Consider the following 23,666-nt stretch of genomic DNA (forward strand, 5'->3'; position numbering starts at 1 on the left):
AAAGAAACACAGAACATGAGAATGTGGAAGCTACCTTGCTAGGCCTTCTGCTGGAAGCTGTCAACAAGTGGAATGCTTACTCAGTAAGGGCTTGTTGTCTACCCAAGTCAGTTAAGGAACTTGAAAAATATCTTTTTTTTTTTTTTTAAGATTTATTTATTTATTTGAAAGGCAGAGTTACAGAGAGGTAGAGGCAGAGGTGGAGAGAAAGGAGAGAGAGAGGAGAGATATTTTCCATCCAATGGTTCACTGCCCAAATGGCCACCAGAGCCTCAGCTGGGCTGATCCGGAGCCAGGAGCTTCCTCTGGGTCTTCCATGTGGGTGCAGGGGCCAAAGGACTTGGGCCATCTTCCACTATTTTCTCAGGCCATAGCAGAGAGTTGGATCAGAGTTGGAGCAGCTGGGCCTCGAACTGGTGCCCATATGGGATGCTGGCACTGCAGGCAGCAGCTTTACCTGTTGCGGCACTGTGCCAGCCCCGAAAAATATCTTTCTACATTTGGCTTTCAGAAGAGACAGGAATTTATATGTAAGAAGAAATCTAGGCCCATAATATCAAAGGGTAGTAGTCCAAGGAACAGCTGTGTTGGCATCATCTAGAAGCTTGTTAGAAGTGAAAAATTATATTGTCTCTCAGCCTTTTGGCTAGGATTGAGTGTAGTATCTGTTCTTACCAGAAATGAAAACTTCCAGGCCCTTGTCCCAGACCTGCTGAGTTAGAATCTGCATTTTGTTGAGATCCTCTGGTGATTGATATATTCCCTTTCATGTATACTCGTGAAGCAGGGATGAGGAACTTCTGGCCCATGGGCCATATAAGGCTGGGAGGATCATTTGGTCTGGCCCTGCCAAGGCAACAACAGGCAGGGCTCAAAATTCAGTAAGTCTTTAGCAGGGTAATTTTTAAGTTGGAAATTCTTTGTGGCCTGCAGATGATGTTACAAATATCCAAATGGTCTTTGGGAGAAAAAAAGATCCCCCTTCCCCACCCACCTCCATAAAATGTGAGAAGCCCCATCTGCATTGTAAAATGTTCTTTTGGGAGAATTATAGCAGAGAGGATCACAGGAGTTTGAAATGTCATGAAAGCCAAGTGGGTAGGAAGTCCTCCATGTGATTCATGGTCCCAGGAGTGTTCAAGTATTCACAGCCACTCGGGCAAGAGTGGGCCTTGAGTATTCTGCATGGACGTTTGAACCATATATTCTCCATAGTTGTTTCCTTTCCCACAGCAACATCCTATGAATATAAATATTATGATTCATAATGAAGCTTTAATTTTTTTGTAGATGTTTCTGTTCAAGGATAATTTTGAATCATCTTTAATACTCTGAAAATATTGTAGGGAGATGTTAGATTAACCAATACTGTTTCATTCTCAGAGATACAGTACAGAGTAGAATAGGCATCAAGTACATCGGTATAATAATACATAAGTGTGCAGCTTAGCTAATATGTTTCTGTAACCTAATGGAAGAAATTTTTTTAAATGTTTTTTGTTTCTGTTTTTGGCAGAGGTGCCATGGTTTCTGTACTTGTATGAATCTGTTTTCTGTTGTTAATAGCATGATACTCAGATGGGATAAGCTATAAAGAAAAGAGTTTTATTTGGTTTATGGTTCTAGAGACTGGGAAGTCCAAACATGGCTCCAGCCCTGGTGAGGACCCCTTTGCTGCCTGCTATCCTGGTGGATTGGATCACAGCAGGAGTGCATGTGAGAGGGAAAGATCACAGGGCAGGGCAGGTTCATGTCCCTATAAAGCTACCAGTCATCCATCATGGGGCTGCACCCTGGAGACCATATCCTAAGCACTGCCCAAAAGCTCTGCCTCCACCGAGGCAAACTTGTCATGGCAGTGGTGAATTCTGTAGGCTGCTTCTCAGCACGGCATTTTAAGTGGGGCTGTAGAGAAAGCCAATAAATAAGGCTAAGTTTCAGTTAGATGTTAAGTGAAAATAAAAAAAAAATGGAACATTTTTTCCCCCTGATTTGAATTTATTGCCCTCTGACATTCTAGGAGCGCAACTTCATTTTAGTTAACTTCTTTTGGAAGCCTGTTATGGCTTATTAATTTCTGTGTACCTGATATTCATGTAGAAGATAAATATGTACTGAGTTGAAACTTTGGATGTGGAGAGGTGTACACAGAGAAAGATGTGAAAAAAATTAGCAGATTGAATCAGTGAATATCCCCACCTTAAGTTGCTCAAGAAATGCATTTTACTTTAATAAGCCAAGATAAATTTTATTGAAATCTGGGGCTGGCGTTGTGGCACAGCCAGTTAAGCTTCTGCCTGCGACACCAATATCCCATATGGATGCCAGTTTGAGTCCCGGCTGCTTCACTTCTGTTCCAGAACCTGGGAAAGCAGTGGAAGGTGGCCCAAACGCTTGCGCCCTTGAACCCACATGGGAGACCTGAGTGAAGCTCCTGGCTTCAACCTGGCCCAGCCCTGGCCTTTACGGCCATCTGAGAGTAAACCAGTAGACAGAAGATCAGTCTCTCTCTGATCTCCCTCTTTCTCTAACTCTGAATTTCAATTAAATAAATAAATAAACCTTTAAACTTTCTAAAATTGAGATCTAACATGGGTTTCAGCTGAGTTTTACTTTTGCTTTGTTGCTTATACTTTGAAGTTTGGGAAACACTGAGAAAATCCCTGTTTGCCTCATCAAGAATTAACTGGAAAGGACCCTAACATTGATGTTCTTAGGCCCCTTCCCTGGAGAGTGTTTCAGAAAGTGCCATCTGGACCATGGATGCATCTCTCTGTTAACACGTGTGCCAGGTAGATCCTCCTCGTCAGACAAAACTTAGAAACACTTAGCTAGATAATACTTTACGTGCACAGCAGAACACTTAGACCAGCCATCCTGCTCAGTGTCTTAGTGAGAAGGGATCTTGTCACTTGTGCTTATCTCTATTTCCAGGAAGAATCTTCACTCTACTAGGACAGCTTTATAAAAAAGGCAGCCATTATCTGCCAGTATTCTCTAAGGAAAAGGGGTGTGATTTTTATTTGATCTGACCCATGTGTAACAACTACATTTTGTGAACCTGACGCCTGACTTATCTTTCTTAGGGTATGAATATACTAAATAGCCATATCAAATTCTTTATTTGGCACATCACCTTTGAGAATATTGTTATGTGAAGAAATATCTAAAGGTGATAAAATTATTTAGTTACAAAAAAGATGTTAAAGATACTATCATAAAGTGCCTAAAATATTTACTCTTCAAGAAGCATTTGAATAAATTACTGGTTGAAAAGAACTACCCTATGACGTAGATATTGTGATTCCTCCTTGCATTTGAGGAAATGAAGGGTCAAAGGAGCCAAAGAATGTGCCCAAACCTGCCCAAATCCAGAGAGTTGATGGAAAGACAATTAACTCCATGTGTTTCTGATCCCAAAGTCTGTACATGTGACTGTAGCAGCCACATCTTTACATCTAAAGCATGGTGATGATACATTGTCATCTGCCCTGGGGTGGAAGGTAGATGTGTCTGTATATGTGTCCACATGTATTTAGCTCATTCTCTGATATAATTTTCCTTCTTGTGTCACTCCTTCTTTTTAAATATCACACCCAAGAAGTTTGTTTTTATTATTTATTAAAAAATTTTTTGTCTGCTCCATATGTGTAATTTCTAATGCACACAGTAAAGTTGCATTTCTTTTTCAAGTTATATTAAGTATGTTTTTGTTTGTTCTTATGAATGTATGCTGCTAGGCAATAAAAGAATCTTTTAACACATGTGCCAGATAGATCCTTCTCATCAGGTAAAACTTAGAAAGTCTTAGCTAGATACTACTTTAATTGTATGTCAGAGCACTTAGACCAGTCATACTGCCCATTATTTTCTTTCTTTCTCTCTCTCTCCTTCTTTTTTTTTTTTTTTTTAAAGATCTATTTATTTATTTGAGAGGCAGAGTTACAGATAGAAAGAGGTATAGAGAGAGGTCTTCCAATTTGCTGGTTCACTCCCCAAATCGTTGGAACAGCTTCAGCTGGGCCGATCTGAAGCCAGGAGCCAGAAGTTTCCTCTGGGTCTCCCACTGGTTTCAGGGGCCCAAGCACTTGGGCCATCCTCTACTGCCTTCTCAGGCCATATGCAGAGAGCAGAATCCGAAGAGGGGCAGATGGGACATGAACCAGCACCCGTGGGGGATGCTGGCGCTACAGATAGAGGCTTAACTTACTACACCGCAGTGCTGGCTCCGCTTCTCATTATTTTCATGAGAACATTTTGTTATTTGTGTCTTGTCTCTGTTCCAAGAACAATCTTCACTATAGTAGGGCAGCTTTTTAGAAAAGGTGGATATTATCTGAGTTTATGTGATCTTAAGTTCTCATTAGAGATAACTATTCAAATGAATGTTTTATTCAAAGAAAACAAAAATCTAATAAAAATCATATAACTTGTGATGTTTTAAGATGACCACAGCATAGAGAGGAAGTAATCAAGTGTAGCTTTTTTTGGTAACAGGCACTAATTAGGGGATTACCAATGGCCCCAAACTTCCAAGTACCCTGGATGATGTGGAAAATGTGGTCTACACAGCTCTTGCAAAGTTGTAGTCCTAGAAAACGGGAAGACAACCACACTTCTTGGCAGGAATGGAGCTTGCACAGTGTGGAAGTAGTGTAGTTCAGAGCACAAAGTCATGTTGGCAATTGGAAGGAGTCATCTCTGTGGCTGCTGCTTGATCGCATTGGCTAAATTCTGCTACTTAGTCTTTCTTATGAGGGTCTGATAAGAAGCCACTTTAACCTTCAGTGTTCTGGCTGACAAGGTGGTAGAAAGTGGCCCAAGAATGAAACTGAATCTGAATTTGGCTGGCTGACTTGTCACTCCTGTTTCTGGATCTGGAGAGCTCTCTTGACCCTTCTCCTGCTCTGCAGCAACTCTCTGGTAATAGGGGTTGGTGCTCTAGGTGAGAGGAGAAGGCACCAGATGGCAGGGAACACAGATGAGGCTGCTTCTACCATCTTCTGGAGCAGGTGGGTTGTTTATGGTTCTTATGTAGCAGGCAGCTTTATCAGTTGTCACTGAAACTGGGGATTTAGGAAACCTGCCTTTGACACCAGCAGTTTTCCTGCTATTCTCTTCTTTCTCCTTGTTAATGGTCAGGGGATTTATTTTTGTTTTCTTTTCAGTTTGACACCAGTTGTCTTTGATTCAGTTTTTCTTGCTGTGGTAGTTAACTTCCTTGGATGGAAATGCCACCCATTTGACCCTTCTTCACCTCTTCTCCAGCTTGTCCAGTCTGGGCTAGAAACTGAATGATCTGTTTTTCTCATTCTTGTGCACTCATAGCTGGCCATTTGTGAGCCAGCTGTTGTGTGGGACAGCAGCTGCAGGGCATGGAGGCTGAATGCCAAGCTCTTTTCTGAGGGGAGAATTAGAGCTGTTCCCTAACATAGCACTGGAGGTACCATTACAGGGTCCCACTGGCCTTTCACATCAGTGGCTCATGCAGCTGGGACACCAGTAATGTGAAACTAGAGCAGGCTCTGGCAGCTCTTTACTGAGTGGTCTGAATATAACCAGTGTTAGGACAGAACCATGCGCACCTTAGATCCTTGCTGCCTTGAGTGCGGGCCATGAACAGCGTGGCGAAATCTGAAGGAGTCCATGCAACTCTGCTTTCAAAGCATCATGTTGTTAGTACTTTTTAATAGTGTAAGATCGTGTTCTGTTGTACCATTTCAATATATTGTTAAGACAGTAGGTGATGGTTATTTTCTGTGTGACAGTAAACATTTTGTTTGCTATTTATATGTCTGAATGAAATTTTATTTCGGCACAGATGTTTAATGTACTATTTGGAATACCTAATAGAGTGAATAAAATTTATTGTAAAGTCATTATTTGAGTTGGCTTCTTTATCTCAAAAACTACTTGTTAGTGAAGATAAAGGTAAACTTTAGTAATGATGAATATAGAATGGGAGAAGTATAAAAATGCAAACAAAAATATTAGATTTTTTGTGTGGCTCTTTTGCTTACAGCCTTGAAAGACAAATATTCAATGCCCATAGATGCTTTCTTATCTAGTGGTCTAAATTTGTTTGTTTAAAAGTGTTACAGTGGTTTCCCAGCACGTTTTTATGTTGGTTTTCTCAATGGGTTGAAATGGTGGGGGAGTGAAAAGGAGTTCCTTATGATTGTGATTTCGAGCTTGGAATTAGGTTAAAAAGAAAGAAGGTGCTATATTAAGTTCAGGAAGGAAAATATTATCTGATGTGACAGTACTCCTCCTTAGCATCATACAGTTACCAAAAAAAGGGAGGCAAAGGGAAAGGAAGAGTTGGCTTTAGAATTTAAGATACTTGTGTTCAATTGCGGTGAATAGATTTTTAGCCAATAGTTTCCTTTTCACAATTTAATTCTTCTTGACTATGGACTGGACCAGTCATGAAAGAACTGTCAATTCAGTGTCCTTAGAGGCTGTTTGCTGGCAGTTCTTCTATAAACATTGTGTGTAGATACATTGTGTTTCATACTGTTTGTAGACCCAAGAGAATGCAGCCCTCAGGATCCACTTTAAAACTATTTGCATATTTTTGTTTTTAACACATACACATACACACATATACACTCAAAAGCAAATCAATTGTAGCCTGGTAGAATGCTAATAGGTGAAAGCTGCTTTGAACAGGACTATATTAAAATATGTTTACGCTTAAAAAAGTAAATTGAAACTGTGTTCCATTTTGAGCTCTGAAGTATTTCTTATGGAAATTAAACTTTTTTCCTCCCCATGCAGAACTGGCTAGATCCTGCAAAAGAAATAAAGAGACAACTTCGAAGTGAGTATTTAAATAATCATACTTTAAAAATTTTAAGTTAATCTTTACATCTATGTCTTACTGTCTTTAATGAAATTTATAGACCAGAATAGCTAACATGATATGAAGGAATGATCAGTTCTAGTTTTATTTATACTGTCTGAGAAGTTAGTAATGTCAATAATATATTTGTGGAATCACAGCTGTTTATTTTCTGTGTGGCTTCGAGACTCCTACCTTTCAGGAGATTCTTTTAGACTCACGTTCCTAAATATTCCCTTACACTGTCTGCCACAGTTATGTGACATCTGAGCTTTTCTTCTGGGAAAGAATGAAAATCTGCCTTTTTAAAATAAGTTTCACTTTTTATATAAATTTTACCCGTGGTAGGCCTAATACTGTTGCTTTGCCCATTTCATTTTAGAAATGTGTAGTTTGTTTCCTTGCTTAGCATCTCTCAGTCCCCAGAGGTGTTCAGCTGATGGTTACAGATGTACTGGAGCTGGGCTTCTGAGGATGAGGAGCGGGCAGAACAGTATTTTCACTTCTCCCAGGTCACTGCCTTCTGGGCTCTTCCTTCGCTGCAGTCTGAGGTTGTTGTACATGTTCTTGGAGCCTAGCGTTGTAGTTAGTCCAGCTTGTCTTGTTCTTCCCATTTGCCAGTTTGTTCTTGCTGTAGAATTCCAAAATGATGTCTAGTGTCCCACTCTAAGCACCTTCATTTCCCTTCCTAAATTCTGCCTCTGCAGGTTGCCTTGCCTGTGGCTGGCTCCAACACATCTGTGCCAGGAAACATTATTACCCCAGAGAAATCTCAAGTATAGGATCTGATACTTCATTTACTTTAGGGTCTGTCAGTGACTGAGGAGGAGGAAGTAGGGAGACATGAACAGCTGGAAGTTTTAGACTGGAGAGCAGAATTTGAAGAGTGGTAAATTCCTAACGGTTCATCTAGACTGAATTGTCCAGGGAGAAGCCATTTCCTTGAGAACCAACCTGCAGAATTCCCTCTTCTATTGATTTCATTTCCCTACTTATTCCTAATGTTCAAACACTGGAACAAAGCTGTGCTTCTTGTTCTATCTGCTTTCTGTCTCCCATTTTAGGTTCTCCACATTCTTTTCTTTTCTTTTTTTTTTTTTTTTTCTGTCTTGAATTACTATTCTTTTTGGTCATCTTCCTATCATTTCTTTCTTTTTCTACTCTACTTTTTAATTCCAGGCATGTATTTTTTTTCCTTTTAAAAATGTCCTTGATCAAGGTGACCACCCTTTCAGATTTGCCCAGGACCTGCGGGGTTTTTCAGGAAATGGGACAGTCCCAGGCAGTCTGGCATGGTGGTCACTCTGTCTTTTGAGTATTGTTCCTGACTTTCCACCTCTCGTTTTCTCCCTGCCTTTTCCTCTTTTGCATTTATTATCTTGGCGTTTCATTCGTTTATAGTTGCTTCATGGTCAAAAAGGGGAAAAGATAAGGACTAAGTAGACAGTTACATATGTTGATAGTGTGGAAGAAACTGCACCAGAAAGCTTTGGAATCCTCCCTTTGTCCTTTCTGCAGTTGTTACACACTCTGCAAAGGGCATGACTTCACCAAGGTGTAAGGATGCTTAGTTCTTAGACTTCCTCTACAAGCACTCCTGCCAAGTGACCCAAATCTAGAAAAGGACAACTTCTGAACCGTGATTGATGTTTTGTTGAGTTGTTTCCTATGACTTTGTTTTGTTACTGTTTATGTGTGTTCTACTCATTTCAGAGTTATGGATATTTACTTTCAGAAACCTCCTTTTGGAGATAAAACATTTTAAAAAGTTTCAAAGCTTTTGGAAGAAAACTTTAAAATAATGTGTTGGGAAAACATGAAAGGCAAGAATTGCTGATTATGGATCATATTCTTAAGTTTTGATTATTTGTGAAGTTTTTAAAGAATTATTTCAGGACACTTGCCCTCGTGGTTTGGCAAGAGGAATACCAGTGACAAATAGGATTAGACTTTTTAAAACTATTGGGTCCAGTTTTAAATGGCCTCCTGTACTGTCTCCTGACTAACGTAAAAGTGGACCTAGGAAGTGATGTTTTACCTCTTTCCTCTCTCTTTCTGCTTGTTTTAAAATGGAAGAAAGAACTGTTTGTTCTATTCCAGCCCAGTCTCTGCTGTGATTTTATTGTTACTTTTCAGTTAATAGACAATTAGCAAAAGTACATGTTAATCTTTTTTGAGTTTCTTAAGACAAGGGCCAAATCTGTTTTCTGGAACGCGCAACGTGCACAAATAAAATTGTAAAGCTAAGGCTTACATGTCATAAATATGCATAAACAATCCATAGCCAGCTGTACTGTTTTGTATATGTCTAGGTACAATTAGGATAACAATATATAATCAAAAGTTTAATTTGGAAATTACTTAATAGGTTTTACGTGTTCCCAGGCCCCCAAAATGGTAACTTTGGGAGGTAATGCATATATCAATTAGCTTGACTTAGCTATTCTACAGTGTATTTATATTTCAAAACATACTTTACACCACAAATATATATGTTTCATCAGTTAAAAGATAACATTATTGGTGCATTTCAACAACTTTTAGATTTGGTTATATATCCTAAAATATAGATGTTCTCACAGAAATGTATGCCCATACTCATATCTAGGCAAGCATATGCTAGTGTTAATGCTGAGAAAACAAATAAGCTTTTAAGAAATAATCCATGATGGCTTTGCTTGATTGTGGATTAGCAGTCACCTCAGAGAAGTGTAAATGTATACACATTGCATGGATATTTGACACAGCCAGTGTGGTGCCCCAGGCTAAGAAACAGCATAATATCTCTTGATATTCAGGAAAATATTATATTCTACTAGTATGCTTTAAATAGGTAGAGCAGAACTGACATCTGTTTCTTGAGTTCGCAGGATTGACTTTGTTAGTGGAGTAGTGATGTGTGAGCCAAAATCCAGCTAAAATGCATGTTTGATATAGCCATTTAGTAAATATTTGAGAAAAAGACAAAGTGATGCACTGAACAAGAGAATGGGATTCAAGAAACTTTGTCAAGTCCGTAAATTAAAGCTCTTGTGAGGCCTTCAAATATATATAGAATAAAGTAGAATAACTTAGAAACACACACTCACACACACACACACATTTTTGTTTTTATTTAAAAAATACTATACCTTTTGAGCAGAAATATAAATTCAGGCTAGTGTAATTATTTGAGCCTCTTTATTTCTTGTTCTAAGCCATCCAGAACAGGATACAGCAAAACATTAGTTAAATGCTAACAAATAGATAGCAGTGTTTTAACTTTTTAAAAAGTCATTTATGACATAGTTTTTAATGTTTTCATTCTTGATGGCACAGTGCAGCGAAGTATATGCTATGTAGGAGTATACTTACATCTCCTCTATGAAACCTGAGAAGTCCTGTCTCAGAACTGTTGTAAGGAGAGTATATTAAAGTTTTTGCATAATGAATCACCACACAAAGCATTTGTTGAAGTACTAATAAATGTTTGTAAAACCAGTGAATTCTTTGGTGGTGGGTTATTTATGAAATGGGTGTGTATTTTATTTGTCATTTAGTTTTCCCTTTGTGATACTAATAGTAATTAAGAAACAAAATTCTGCAAACTGACTTTTTTAGTCAGATTACTCTGTATTATATCAAAATAAGTAGTCATCTGTGTGGGCGAATAACTTTGATATTTAATAATTTCAGATCTTCCTTGGCTGTTCACTTTTAATGTGAAGTTTTATCCTCCTGATCCATCTCAACTGACAGAAGATATCACCAGGTAGTTTATCATTACATTTTAAGATGAACCTTTACTTAGCTCTCATTTCTGCCCAATGGAGAACATAGTGGTAATTTCAGTATTGAAAACCAAAATAATATTGTGTGAATTAAGTTTTAGAAGTTTTGTTAGAAATGATTACTCCCAAATAGCTTGAAATGTTGCCAGTTTCAAAAATTTTATTTGCTTTTATTGTATCCATTTATATTTGAGGAATGGAATATTATAAAAATATATATTGCTGACAACTTTGTTTCCTTTAAAAAATCACTGGCATTTAATATGAAGATTCAATATGAAGATTGGGTTTAATTGTATAGCTCATGTGGGCCTGTGTATACATAGTTTCATATTGCAAAGATGATGTAATGATAAATAAATGAAATTTAAGTTAATTGAAATGGTCATTTTTTGTCCTCTCAACTAACTTGGTAGACTTTCTTATGGAGAGTCAATAGCTGTTTTATTTACATCTCCTCTGAAATTATGTAGGCTAAAGGAACAGATGATTAAATTGCAAATAAAGAATTCAGTTTAGGAGTAAGAGAGCAGTTGATTCTGAGAGTGGTTGAGTATTTGAATGGTAACCAAGGAGATTATGATATCACCTTGATATCTTAGGCCTCATTGACTGAATACCATTTATAGGATTTCTTGCTTTGGTAAGATTAAGTATAAAGTGTGATTTTATACATATTTTGAAAGGTTACGTACATGGCCCAGGACAACTGCAGTGTAGGTAGCTGGAGAAAACTGGTGGATCTTAGCAAAGGCTCTGTCTCTCTGATTCCTGTGCTTCTGATGCTTTCTGCTAGGCCAGTTTTGTTGTTGGACGTCAAGTTGTGCAGATGCTTTAAAAAGTGCATACTGATACATGGCAGTCCTTTTAAACTTTTCTTCCTTTACTATTGCTTGCTGAATAGAAATGCACTAAGGTATTAATTAATTACTTCTGATGTACTGATTAAGCTCTGAGTGAATTAGCGTCAGCTAATAATCAATTCTAGCTTTTGTAACCGCACAGTGAGCTGCCTAGAGCATAAAACCTGACGGGGTCTGGGTGTGGGATGGAGAGCATCACTGCAAGAGTGAATTTGCCCCATGCCAGTAGTTGTGACCCAGTGCCCTCTCTGTAGGGACATTCCTTACAGTAATTTGTTTGGGGGATGATAATCCTTTGATGATTGCACTGTATAGCATTGCTAACTGCGTTGCTTTTTCATAGAAATAGGACTTGAAACAGTCCCCCTCATGGTGGTGAAAGGAACTATAAAGTCTACTGATCGAGCTGAAGGCATCAGTGCTGCAGCCTGGGACCAGCCACTTGCCTGTATTTATGATCTGGTAGCCTGAATGCTGTGACGGCTATCGTCCCCATAACTGAAGTGAACATTTAGAAGGCAGGGTAGGCTTTGAGGAGGGCAAGAGCATTATTCAGAATAGTGTTGAAAAATGCTTTCTCGTGCTTTGTGAAGAAGATGGCATTGGTAAATTTAGGAAGCTCTTGCCAGTTTTTATCTGGAGTTCTGGGGGCTTAGACTTAGTCTTTGAAAACTGAGGAAAGAACCAACCTGAGAGGTACAGAAAATAATATATGAAGAAGCAGTAAGATGGAATCTTTGTGGTTAGGTTCTAAAAGTGCCATAAACTATGGAAAACTAGGAATTGAAGATAACCTGGAATTAAAGTTTAGTTTTCTAAAGTAAGTGCCAGCCATGGTGTTGTGGCACAGCACATTAAGGCACTGCTTGCAACACGGCATCCCATAGTAGTGCCAGCTGGACCCCAGCTCTCCGCTTCTGATTCCACTCGCTGCTGTTGTGCTTGGGAAGAAAGGGGTGCTTAGCCCTTTACCAACCCTGTGGGAGACCTGATGCAGCTCTTGGCTCCTGGCTTTTGCCTCACCTACTCTCAACTCTTGTAGCCATTTGGAGAGTGAACCAGCAGTTGGAAGAATTCTCGCTCTCTCTCTCTCTCTCTCCCTCACTCTTCCCTTGCCTCTCTTACTTCTCTATGTCATTCTGCCTTTCAAATAAGTAATTCTAAAAGTGAGTGCAGTTACACTTAGGTTCTCCTGGCACAGAGGGGTAAAGGAAATATAATTCTCCTTAAAAAGAGTTCTTGCAATGCATAAAAATACCCAGACTATAGTAATAGAAGACTTTTATTCTCTCAGAAAATCATTGTGTACTTGTCTTATGGAAAGTACTTTTCCCACTGTGAGATGATGATGACGATGAGATGATGATGATGATGATAAACAGAGTCCCTGCCCTGCCTGTGATAGATTCGGGTGATGAACTACCCTGCCATGGTGTGATGGGATGTGTCATCTGACTCAATCAACAAGGAAGCCTGGACCAGAGGCCAGCACTTGCATTTGAAATGTGTTGGGAGTAGAGAGAGCAGGAAGAGAATTGGGCCTTAAAACTCAGTCTGGTCTGGGCAAAAATATCCACAGAAAGGTGACCAGTTGCCCGTGGGAATCGCAGTCTCTGAGAGATCTTCAAGAATGAGGGCACAGCCATTTACTTCAGAGGGGTCTGCGTGAAATTTGAGAGTGGAAATAATGTTAAAATGTCACCAAAAAGAATTGATAATGAGGCTGAAAAGAAAACTTTCCCAGAGAATATAAAGTACATGTTTCTGCATGCTATTTAGTTGAAAACAAAAATTCTTTTTCAGCTTGTAATAAGCCACATGGAACATTGAATGAGAATAACTGTCATTGCCATGGCTAGTAATTATAATCATTGCCAGTTATTGATTGCCAGGTATAATGTCAGATATTTTATTTGTAGTATCGGGGAGGTAAAGTTCTTCCCATCCTACAGGGAGGAGATTGGTTTTATATTAATAAATCTTATTGCTGAAAGTCACATAGCATCATGTCTTCCAGGCTGCAAAGTCCATGTCTTTCCTAAAAACCAAGCAAGTTACCTTTCCAGGTGGGGTAGGTATAGGAGGGGCAAAAGCTTCAAAGTGGAGATTTGCTTAATGATTATTATTAAAGGGTTTTCAGGATAGGAAGAAATTAGCGTAAGGAGTATAGAGCTGATAAAAAGTGGGTGACATTAACTTTTCTTGGACATGACTAAGATTGCAATTATTTTTAAAATTTCATTCATTTTTACAGCTATTGGGGTGTGTGCTAATTTTTATTACAGTTTTAAGTCTAAGGAGACAGTTTAAATGGTTGAACTTTTTTTTTTTTTACTTTAGTCACAAAAGTCTTTGTTGTAATATTAATCATGGTTCAAGTATTGCCAAAAGAAGAGTTCAAGATTTCCATTCCAGGAAGCAGTCTTCTGGACTTCCTCTCCTTAAATAGGCTACAAGTTTAGGAGTCCAAGTATCTGGTGAGACATCCTATCAGAGGAGATGGTTTTTGCTATGGATATGAAGTATCTCCCTTGTGTGTTTGTGTTCAAAAGAACACTAAAAGTTAAGGACTAGAAGCCCCCCAAACGGGACTAATTGTTCTCCTCCAACCCTTTTCTCCCCCTGCTCCTCACAGATACTTCTTGTGCCTTCAGCTTCGGCAGGACATTGCCTCTGGCCGCCTGCCCTGTTCTTTTGTGACTCATGCCCTCCTGGGATCCTACACACTGCAGGCTGAACTTGGGGACCATGACCCTGAAGAGCATGGCAATATTGACCTTAGTGAATTCCAGTTTGCACCCACACAGACTAAGGAGCTGGAAGAGAAGGTGGCTGAGCTGCATAAAACCCACAGGTCTGTGTTGATTTGCTCAGGGGGGTGTGGGGAGAGGAGAGGAGAGGAGAGGATGGCTGTGGTAAATTTCAGTATCACCTCTTGAAATACTTGCTAGATATTTGAGGACAGGTTATGGGATTATCCAGATTTTCCTTCTGGAGCTTCAACTAGCACTGACAGCCTTGTCTTTAGGACAGTGATGTGAAGAGCTATGCTCATGACTGTCAAGACTATCTGCATGCTTTGGGATAGTTTTTTGTTGTTTTTATGGCTATAATATGAAGAGCTGTGCTTATGGGACTATCTAGTTAAATTTATTGGAAGAGTGTCCTTTGCACTGTGACGACATCTCACTGTCTCTAGTCCCATCCTTTACCTGTTAAACACACACAGATACATGTATGCATGGAACAAACATACCCACATACTTGTTTGGCATTTTACTTATTTTGTCTCCTTTTTAATTGTTTACATTAATACATATGACAAGAAGACCTGGGAGATAATGAAGCATCAAGATTTGAGTTAGAAATCTGGTGGTAGTTCCCAGCATTTCGGCAGGGACAATGCTGACATCCCGTATCGGAGTGCCCATTTTAGTCCCAGGTGCTTTACTCTGATCTAGCTTCCTGCTAATGCCCCTAGTAAAGCAGTGGATGATGGTGCAAGTGCTTGGGCCCCTTCCACCCTCACTGGAGACCCAGATGGAGCTCCTGGCTTTGGCCTGGACCAGCCATGCCTGTTGTGGCCATTTGGAGAGAGTACTAGCAGATGGGAGATTCTCTTTCTCTCTCCCTATCTCTTTCTGTCAGTTTGCCTGCCAGATAAATAAATTAATTTTTAAAAAGACGTGTGTGGTGATGGATGTAGGAGTGATAGCTGAGCTGCACAGAAGGTTTAGTGAAACCACAGAATATGGCCCTTTGGTTTCTCTGAGGGATTTAATACCATGTTACACCTTGAGAACTTTGATATCTGTCTGAACATGGATTTTTTTATTCAGACTTTTATAACTTTTGATGTAAAATTATATCATATCTGTAGTATTATAATTTTATAAAATATTGACTAGTGGGGCCAGTGTTGTGGTAAAGGAGGTTAAGCCTCTGCTTGTGACCTGGCATCCCATATGGGTGTTGGCTCGAGTTCCAGCTGCTCCACTTCCAATCCATCTCCCTGTTGAGGGTCTGGGAAAGCAGCGGAAGATGGCTCAAGTGCTCAGGCCCCTGCTACCCACGTGAGAGACCTGGATGAAGCTCCTTTCCCAGGCATACCAATAGGGGGCTAGGTCAGAAGTGGAGCAGCTGGAACTTGAACTGGTGCCCAAGTGAAATGCCAGTGATACAGGTGGCAGTTTTACCCATTATGTCCTAGTGCCGGCCCCTAGATTAAAAGGTTTTAAATAGATCACATTCATAGACTTTTCTTTAAAAACTGTAAATGAAGGTATTTGAATGTAAATTTTTATTAACTTTATTTAAATTCTACTTACCAAACACTTATTGTATAATTGCTGGAATGTGTGGTGCTGAAATGCTATGGGTATATGATGAATGGGACATGGTCCTACTCTCTCAGAGCTTAAAATTTGTATATTTGGGGACATAAATAGATAGGAAATCGAAATAATTTTAGTATGGACAGAAGAGTGAAAAGGTGTAAGATCAAGTACAAGTAATTTGGATTTTAGTTATGGTTAATTGTAGCAAAGTAAAATTAAGAAGTAAGAATGCATTTTCTCAGAAAGATGAAATCTTTTTTATACTTAGTTAAGTTGTTCCCATTGTTCTCAGAGCTTTTTTTCTCCAGTGGAAATAATTAAAAAACATTTTAGGATAAAAAGTGTGGGGGTAATGGTACACCTCCTTGTGAAACAGCAGTTTAGATTAAATAGTTATAAGAGAAAAATGCTAGAGATTGAGAGTTGAGTTTCTTACCTGTTTCCTACTTTCCTGCAAACTTAGCTGAGTTACTTGGACTACCCCAGACTCTCTAAGCTCACACACCCTTTCCTCATCTTGACTACATCTCCTTTCCATCTACTAATAAAATAATGCTGTTTGTTTTGATTCTCAGGGGCCTGTCTCCAGCACAAGCTGATTCTCAGTTCTTAGAAAATGCAAAGAGGCTTTCCATGTATGGTGTGGACCTACATCATGCCAAGGTACTGTAAATTAACAGGAAGTGGCACCATTCTGTTCTATTGACTGACATTTTGAGAGGGCTTTGGTTTCAGAACAGCCCAGTTCTAAAACTTATGGGGAAACACTATTTATCTTCACCTGAGGATCTCTGTAGCTTTTTTTTTTTTTTTTTTTTGACTAGTTATGGGGTTTATGGTTGTGGAAGGGATCATTTATTCTCCACCTGTTGCTTTCTTCTCTTTTAGCCTTTTAAATTAATATCATCTCATGGGTATTTATGGAGAAATTCATGTTGTCAGTGTTTTTCACCCCCATCCTGGTTTATTCTGCATCCCAGCTTTGGCTAGGCCAGGTGCTGCCTGTGTCGCAGCTCTTTCCTTTACCTGTGTCCTGGGAGAAGAGAACAGATCTTAGGGAGGATGAAAGGGCCAATATGAAACAGATATGACCACCTTCCAGAAAACTTCTGGGTTGTGAGGGAGAGGAGCCTTAGTAGGGCTTTTCCTGATAGGTTGATCTTGTGCTTTGTGAAAAGACTTGGTAGGCTGCCCCAGACTCCAGGTGCTGAAGCACCTGCAGTTGAATTTGAGAGGTAGTAAAAGAGTGGAGTAAAGAAGATCTGTGGTCGGAGAGGGTGAGTTGGCTTGGGAGGATGACAGTAACAAACATCTGCTATGTCATGATTCTGTTTAGACAATCACTTAGTGCAGACAGTGGAGGAGAATGAGAGGAAAGACCAGTTGGCTTTGGCAAAGTGTGTCTGGAGTTAATTCAATATCTGGAGGGAACCTCCTTTTAAAAGACCCTGCCAAACTTAGGTGTAGCGTAGGAATCCCAGATTATATGCTTTGAGCAATCTCTAAGAAAGGCTTCCACTCGGAGATATTTTCCCTCCGGGGCTTCAGATTGATTTTTTTGTTTTTGTCTTTGTGTTATTAACTGTACTCCATGTTTTCAAAGTGTGCTTTTCCCCTCAGTGGTTTCCTTTATATCTTAAACATGAAAGTAATACATGTTCATCTTAGAAACTAAAGGCAAGCAGAATAAAATAAAAATCATTTACTACTCTATACAGAAATAAGCACTGCCAATATTTTAGTATTTTTTTGGTTTTCTTTCTTAAAAACCTCTGAGCAGTTGAATTCTCACACCTTTTTAAGATGAGGTCTTACTATGAATATCATTTTTCTTTAGATTTGTTTCAGCTTGCTTTTATATACGTTTTCTAATCTCAGTAAACAGCCTCTGGTACCATGATGTTTAGTCACCACATGCTCTGTACCCTTAATTTTTGGAAGTGCTGTCACCTATACCAACTCATTTAAAATTTGATTTTTTACATTTACAACCCCATAAAACAGTGCAGAAAATAAAGTTTCATCCTATAGTCACGTCTTACTAAGCAGTCCTGTCTGCTTGATATCTTCTGATACAACTAAGATTTTCCTGATCCTTTACATGGTTTTCATCTCATTTCCTATATGGGAGGAAAGAGGAGGCTGAGTTAGCCAAGAAAGAGGAATGAGGGAAGGAGGTGAGAAAGGTTTGGGCTCCTAAAGACTTCCCAAGCCTTTAACTATTTTTCTAACATGGTTGCTTTCACTGTTATAAACCTTACTTCTTCCTACTTTGACCATAAGAAACCCATTCTCAGGTGGCAATAGTGTATGGTTTTAGCATTCTTGATTTTTAATAGGTTATCTTAGAAAAATAGAAAGTTTCAAGCTCTTTTTTAAGTATAACAATGTCAATTCTTGCTGTTTAGTTAGGGACAGAACACTTAAAAAATGCAAGGTTGCATTTACTTTTTCATTCCATTTAATGTTTGATAAACTTATTAGAGAATATTTGACAAGCAATATATGTGTGACTCATTTAAAAAATGTCTGTAACAGTTTAAAAGGACTTTTCATGTTGTTAAAGTTTTGTGCCTTTATTTTCATTGCCTTGAGATTAGGTGTTTTTCTTTTTTTTTTTTTTTCGTATTTTTTTAATGAGAAGAGTTCTTAATGGCACGCTAGAGTTAGGACATGTTGAAGCGTGCGCAGTCGGATTTTTAATGAAGGTGCAGGGAAAGCACAAGACCAGTACCTTGCCCAGGTTGGTGAAAGTGGCCCTTCCAGGACTGGAGGGTTGGGGCAGACAGTGATTGCCAGATCTAGAAGGAGAGAACTTCATGGAAAGCCTGTCGCTGTTATATTTCTGACTTTGTTGCTGAGTGGCATAATTAAAAAACAGAACAATCTTTGTTTATCCCCTTTCTTTTTCTATAATTTCTGTTCATACAAATATGGATAATTATAAAGCAGTTATGTATTACTTGACTCCGGGTGGTGTTTATTTTTAAGTCAGATTGACCCATCCAAAGATGGTACCAGACTAGAGATAGCTTTGCTCAGCGTTTGAAATGAAGATGGCCTTGTCTGTTGTAAGGAAGTGCCGTCTCAGCTACTCTTCCACCTGGCTCTGTATGGTGTGGGCAGTGATGTCTTTGGCAGACACACCATTCGTGTCGGGTGCCAAGTTGCTTGGGGCACCTGTGTATGCTTCACACTAGCTTTTTACTCTGTTCCTCGAGAGAATTGTGGCTGCCAAGAGAAGGGTGAGTCAAGCACCCTAAGGATTAGATTTTTTTTTAAGCTGCGCAAGTTGGTCCAATGTAATTTGTTTGTATATTTGAATTATTCAGTTATCACTGCAGAGAAAGCAACTGATATCTGTTATCTAGTACTGCACTTTTTTTTTTTAACTGATATAAGTAGTGTTAAATTATAGTGGTATGATTTTGTTGAGTTGGAACTTACACTAAATGTCATGGTTGTGCCAGCCCTTTTGGTGAGAATTTACTACGTTTTGTGAATGATTTCTGAAGATGTGAAAAATTTCTAAATAGTATTCTTAAATTTTACAAACTTGAATGAGATCTACCCTTAATGATAAACTAGAATTTGTAGATTTTTTTAATGTTGTCCATCTTAGATCTTTGGCACTGCTTGAAATGCCAGAGACAGTTTTGTTTTTTTTTTTAATAACTGCATAAAATTTATTTGGTTTTAAAAATTCTTTCAATTTTTTGATTAGGTTGTCAATTATTCCAAATTAAAGTTCTGGGGAAAGAAAGCTATTATTAACTCCCCTGAGTAGTTTGAAATGTGCCAGCCAAAGGAATGCCTAATGGGAACTGGATGACAACATTCTAAGTTACTAAAAAGTTACTTGAAAGAATTCAGAGTTTTCAACACTGTCAGCCAAGAGGAGAAATTTCCATGCAAGTCATTGGTGTATTGCAAAATCTAGGCATTATTTTAACAGCTGTTAGCTAAGGTAATGCATCTGAGATAAATTTGCCTAAAGGAAAATGGCTGAATGCCCTTTATAGGGTTGGCAGATTGTCCTTGAGGGCTGGGATGGCCTCCAGGAGGACATTTTATTCCTCATATATTCAGGATATCTAACTCTGTGTCCTTTCTTTGCTGTTAGCTCTTACAGTACAGTGTGAGAACACATGGATTACACAATTTAAAGATGTCCTATAATCTGGTTTCCTTAACTCTTTGGCAAATCAGATCTGATCTGTAACTATTTAAGATATGTGTTTGTCCTACTATTTCTATTAATGTGTGTATTATCATTAAAATTTAAACACGAACCTGTTAAGTTGGCATTTCTGCTTGTCCTGGTTTGAGACAGCTATTTTGCCTACTCATCTGTACAATTTTCATACCTCCAACTGTGGTCACATGGTTATGCTTGGCAGGACTCAGAAGGCGTGGACATCAAGCTGGGCGTGTGCGCTAATGGACTTCTCATTTACAAAGACAGACTGAGAATCAATCGTTTTGCTTGGCCGAAAATCTTGAAAATTTCCTATAAGCGCAGTAACTTCTACATTAAAGTTAGACCAGCAGAGGTAAGCAATGTCATGTGGCCCTTAGCATAACTAATCAGTTGTCAGTGTTCTTTTCAGCCACCTGATAAATTAGTTCTTTTCTACTACAATTTTAAGAGATTGAACTTTTTTTATTTTTCATGGTGAAAAAAAATCAAGGTTTTTAAATGATTTTTTAAGATTTACTTATTTGAAAGGTATAGTGAGAGATTGATTTTCCATCTACTGGTTCACTCTCCAAATGGCTGCAACAGTCGGGGCTGGGCCAGACAGAAGCCAGGAGCCTAGAACTACATTCACATTTCCCACATGGGTGGCAGGGTCCCAAGTACTTGGGCTGTCTTCTACTGCCTTCTCAGGTACATTGGAGGAGGCTGGATTGGAAGTGGAAGAGCTGGGACTTGAACTGGTACTTGTATAGGATACTGGCGTAACTGCTGGTTGTAGCTTACCCTGCTGCACCATGTTGCTGGCCCCAAAACTCAGAGTTCTTGATAATAAACCTGCATGTTCATATTCCCGTTTCTAAAATGCAGCTAACCACGCCTTCCTCAGAATAGAAGTAACATGTTCCTGGCATACATGGTGGCTCATTTTCTGTTGTTGAATCAGTTAGCTTGTGGAAGTCAATACCAAGGTAATCAAATGAGTTTAGTGGACATTGACAAATAGTTGATTTATTTGAGTAGTTGATACTTGCTTTACATTGAAAATAATGTTGCAGTTCTAGAAAAATTCATTTTATATGATCACTTAGATATATTTACCTTTATTTAGAAGAATTACTTCCTTTATGTAGGAACCTGTGAGTCCCTGTTTTTCCGTAGCTCCTCATCAGCACCTTTGGAAATACACTGATCTATTTTATGGGTTTATTCCAGCTGGAACAGTTTGAGAGCACCATTGGATTCAAACTGCCGAATCATCGGGCAGCAAAAAGGCTATGGAAAGTGTGCGTGGAGCATCACACTTTCTACAGGTAATTTCAGAAAACCACCTGGTGGTGTTGCTGGGAGCCTGTCCTGGTTAGGAGGTGGCACATGTATCAGGCTACTCAGGCATCAAGCCCAGGGTTCTCTGCTCTCCTCTATGCTGCCTCCCCTTTGCCTGCATTCCCTTCCCGTGTCCTTTGCTAAGGCCCAAGGCGTGCCCTGTCGTCTCTCAGATCTCGTCTGTCTGCAGGTGTTCAGACTCTACTCTCTGACTGTAACCACCTTTCTTTCCACCCCAAACCTGTACTGCCCAGTACCTGCTGCCATTCTTCCCACTGCACTGCGCCTGATGTGCCACTGCACTGATCATATCCCTCCTGGCTTAACTTCTTTCCTACACAGCCCACACCTTGTGGTTTGTCCCTCTAGTTGCTTGGTCAGAAGTCTTCTTAACCCCTTCAGATCCCTTTCCTCTTTGAATATCAGCCTTTCCAATTGGCTGGGTCTGGCTGAGCCCTGCATCCTGACCTTACCACTTTTGTACCTGTGGGGTCAAATGCTAGCCTATCTTTAGTTTATATAAAGCTGTGTATCTAGACCCTTCATCTTTAAGATTTTTCCTTTGGACCTGGAGTCCAATGGCATTACACCATATACAGCTGTGTTTCCCTTTTCATCAAGCTTATGTAATGCTAATAATAATTGTATTTACCTTATAGGATTGTTTCAAAAATTAAATGACATAACACATGTGAAACAAACTTAGAGTGATTTCAAGTAGCTAATAATATTTATCTTCATCACTGTCATCATTATTCTCAGTTTCTTGCTTTTTCAGTGTGCTTTTATTTTTTAAGATTCATTTTACTTATTTGAAAGAGTTACAGAGAGAGAGAGAGAGAGAGAGAGAGAGAGAGAAAGGAAGGAAGGAAGGAAGGAAGGAAGGAAGGAAGGAAGGAAGGAAGGTAGGTAGGTAGGTCTTCCATCTGCTGGTTCACTCCCAAGATGGCTGCAACAGCTGAAGCTGCACTGATCTGAAGCCAGGAACCAGAAGCTTCTTCCAGGTCTCCCGTGCGGGTGCAGGGGCCCAAACACTTCGGCCATCTTGTACTGTTTTCCCAGGCCATAGCAGAGAGCTGGATTGGAAATGGAGCAGCTGGGACTCCCAACTGGCACCCATATGGGATGCCGGCACTGCAGGCGGCAGCTTTACCTGCTATGCCACAGCGCCAGTCCCAGTGTGCTGTTTTTAAAGTGACTGATCAACTGGTACAAATGACTTCTTTGTGAAGTTAAATTGACTATTTTCAAGACTAATATACTCACTTTAGAGGAGAAATGTAACTCATAAAGTATACATGAATCCATCTGACTAAGTTTCACTGATCATATAAATCCTTGAAAAGTTTATAATTCCTCTTGGTAGCCATAACAAATCTCTCCTAAAGACAACACGAGCCAGCCTTGTATAAAGCTAAGATGTTACATTTATGATGCAGGACTAGGCTGGATAAGCAGCAGGTTTCTCTGCTGAATAGTGATGATAAAAGCAATAATCGTTTTAGAAATGACAGGTGCTTACATTCATTGAGCATTTATTGTTGTCAGACCCAGAATCAATTGCTTTGTTATCCAGTAGCTCATCTGCACCTCACTCCCAAGATGGAAGATAATCAGAAGTGGGTGCCTGTTCAGAAGCACAGTGGGCCACGTACCTGAGCGGAGTTACAGACTCACCTCTCTGATTCTGAGTTCCACATTCCTCACCTCTGCTGCCCTCGCCCTTAGATGAATGTGCTTCAAAAACTTCATGGAAAATGCAATAAAAGATAATTTTTTTTGACAGGTAGAGTTATAGATAGACAGAGAGAAAGGTCTTCCTCCCATTAGTTCACTCCCCAAATGGCTGCAATGGCCAGCACTGTGCCAGTCCAAAGCCAGAAGTCAGGAGCTTCTTCCTGGTCTCCCATGCGGGTACAGGGGCCCGAGCACTTGAGCCATCCTCCACTGCCCTTCCCAGGCCACAGCAGAGAGCTGGACTGGAAGAGGAGCGACCGGGATTAGAACCCGGCACCCATATGGGACGCCGGCACCACAGGCGGAAGAGTAACCAAGTGAGCCATGGTGCCGGCCCCGGCTAATCAGCTTTTAAACAGAATGAGTGTTTCTCAGTCAGTTGCTGCACTGATGAGCTTGCCGCCAATCCTTTCTATAGATCACTGCTTTTCTACAGAGTGTTCTTAAGATCATATTTGTCTGGATTTCTAGCTGGAGAAATTTTGCCCTATTCAACTTACCAAGAAGCGTTGCTCTGTGAATGACCACTTTCCTCATGCCTGTTTCTCATAATCAGTCTGCTGGGGTTTTTAATCTCCGTGCCTCATTCCT

At 39.6% G+C, this 23,666-nt stretch overlaps 1 protein-coding gene across 50 annotated transcripts in view; it reads left to right on the forward strand.

The window, feature by feature from the left end:
* Positions 1-23,666, forward strand: part of EPB41L2 (erythrocyte membrane protein band 4.1 like 2) — a 257,797-nt gene that overhangs the window by 175,274 nt on the left and 58,857 nt on the right. For all 50 annotated transcript variants that reach the window (XM_008263508.5, XM_070073578.2, XM_008263509.5 and 47 more), the window contains 6 exons: positions 6,781-6,823; positions 10,520-10,595; positions 14,113-14,331; positions 16,390-16,477; positions 20,215-20,367; positions 21,228-21,325. In XM_008263508.5, the coding sequence (XP_008261730.3) occupies positions 6,781-6,823; positions 10,520-10,595; positions 14,113-14,331; positions 16,390-16,477; positions 20,215-20,367; positions 21,228-21,325 (677 nt within the window). The remainder of the gene's footprint in view (positions 1-6,780; positions 6,824-10,519; positions 10,596-14,112; positions 14,332-16,389; positions 16,478-20,214; positions 20,368-21,227; positions 21,326-23,666) is intronic.

Source organism: Oryctolagus cuniculus, chromosome 5 (genome assembly GCF_051225735.1).
Source record: "Oryctolagus cuniculus isolate XC-2025 breed Fujian yellow rabbit chromosome 5, ASM5122573v1, whole genome shotgun sequence".
Classification (NCBI taxonomy): domain Eukaryota; kingdom Metazoa; phylum Chordata; class Mammalia; order Lagomorpha; family Leporidae; genus Oryctolagus; species Oryctolagus cuniculus.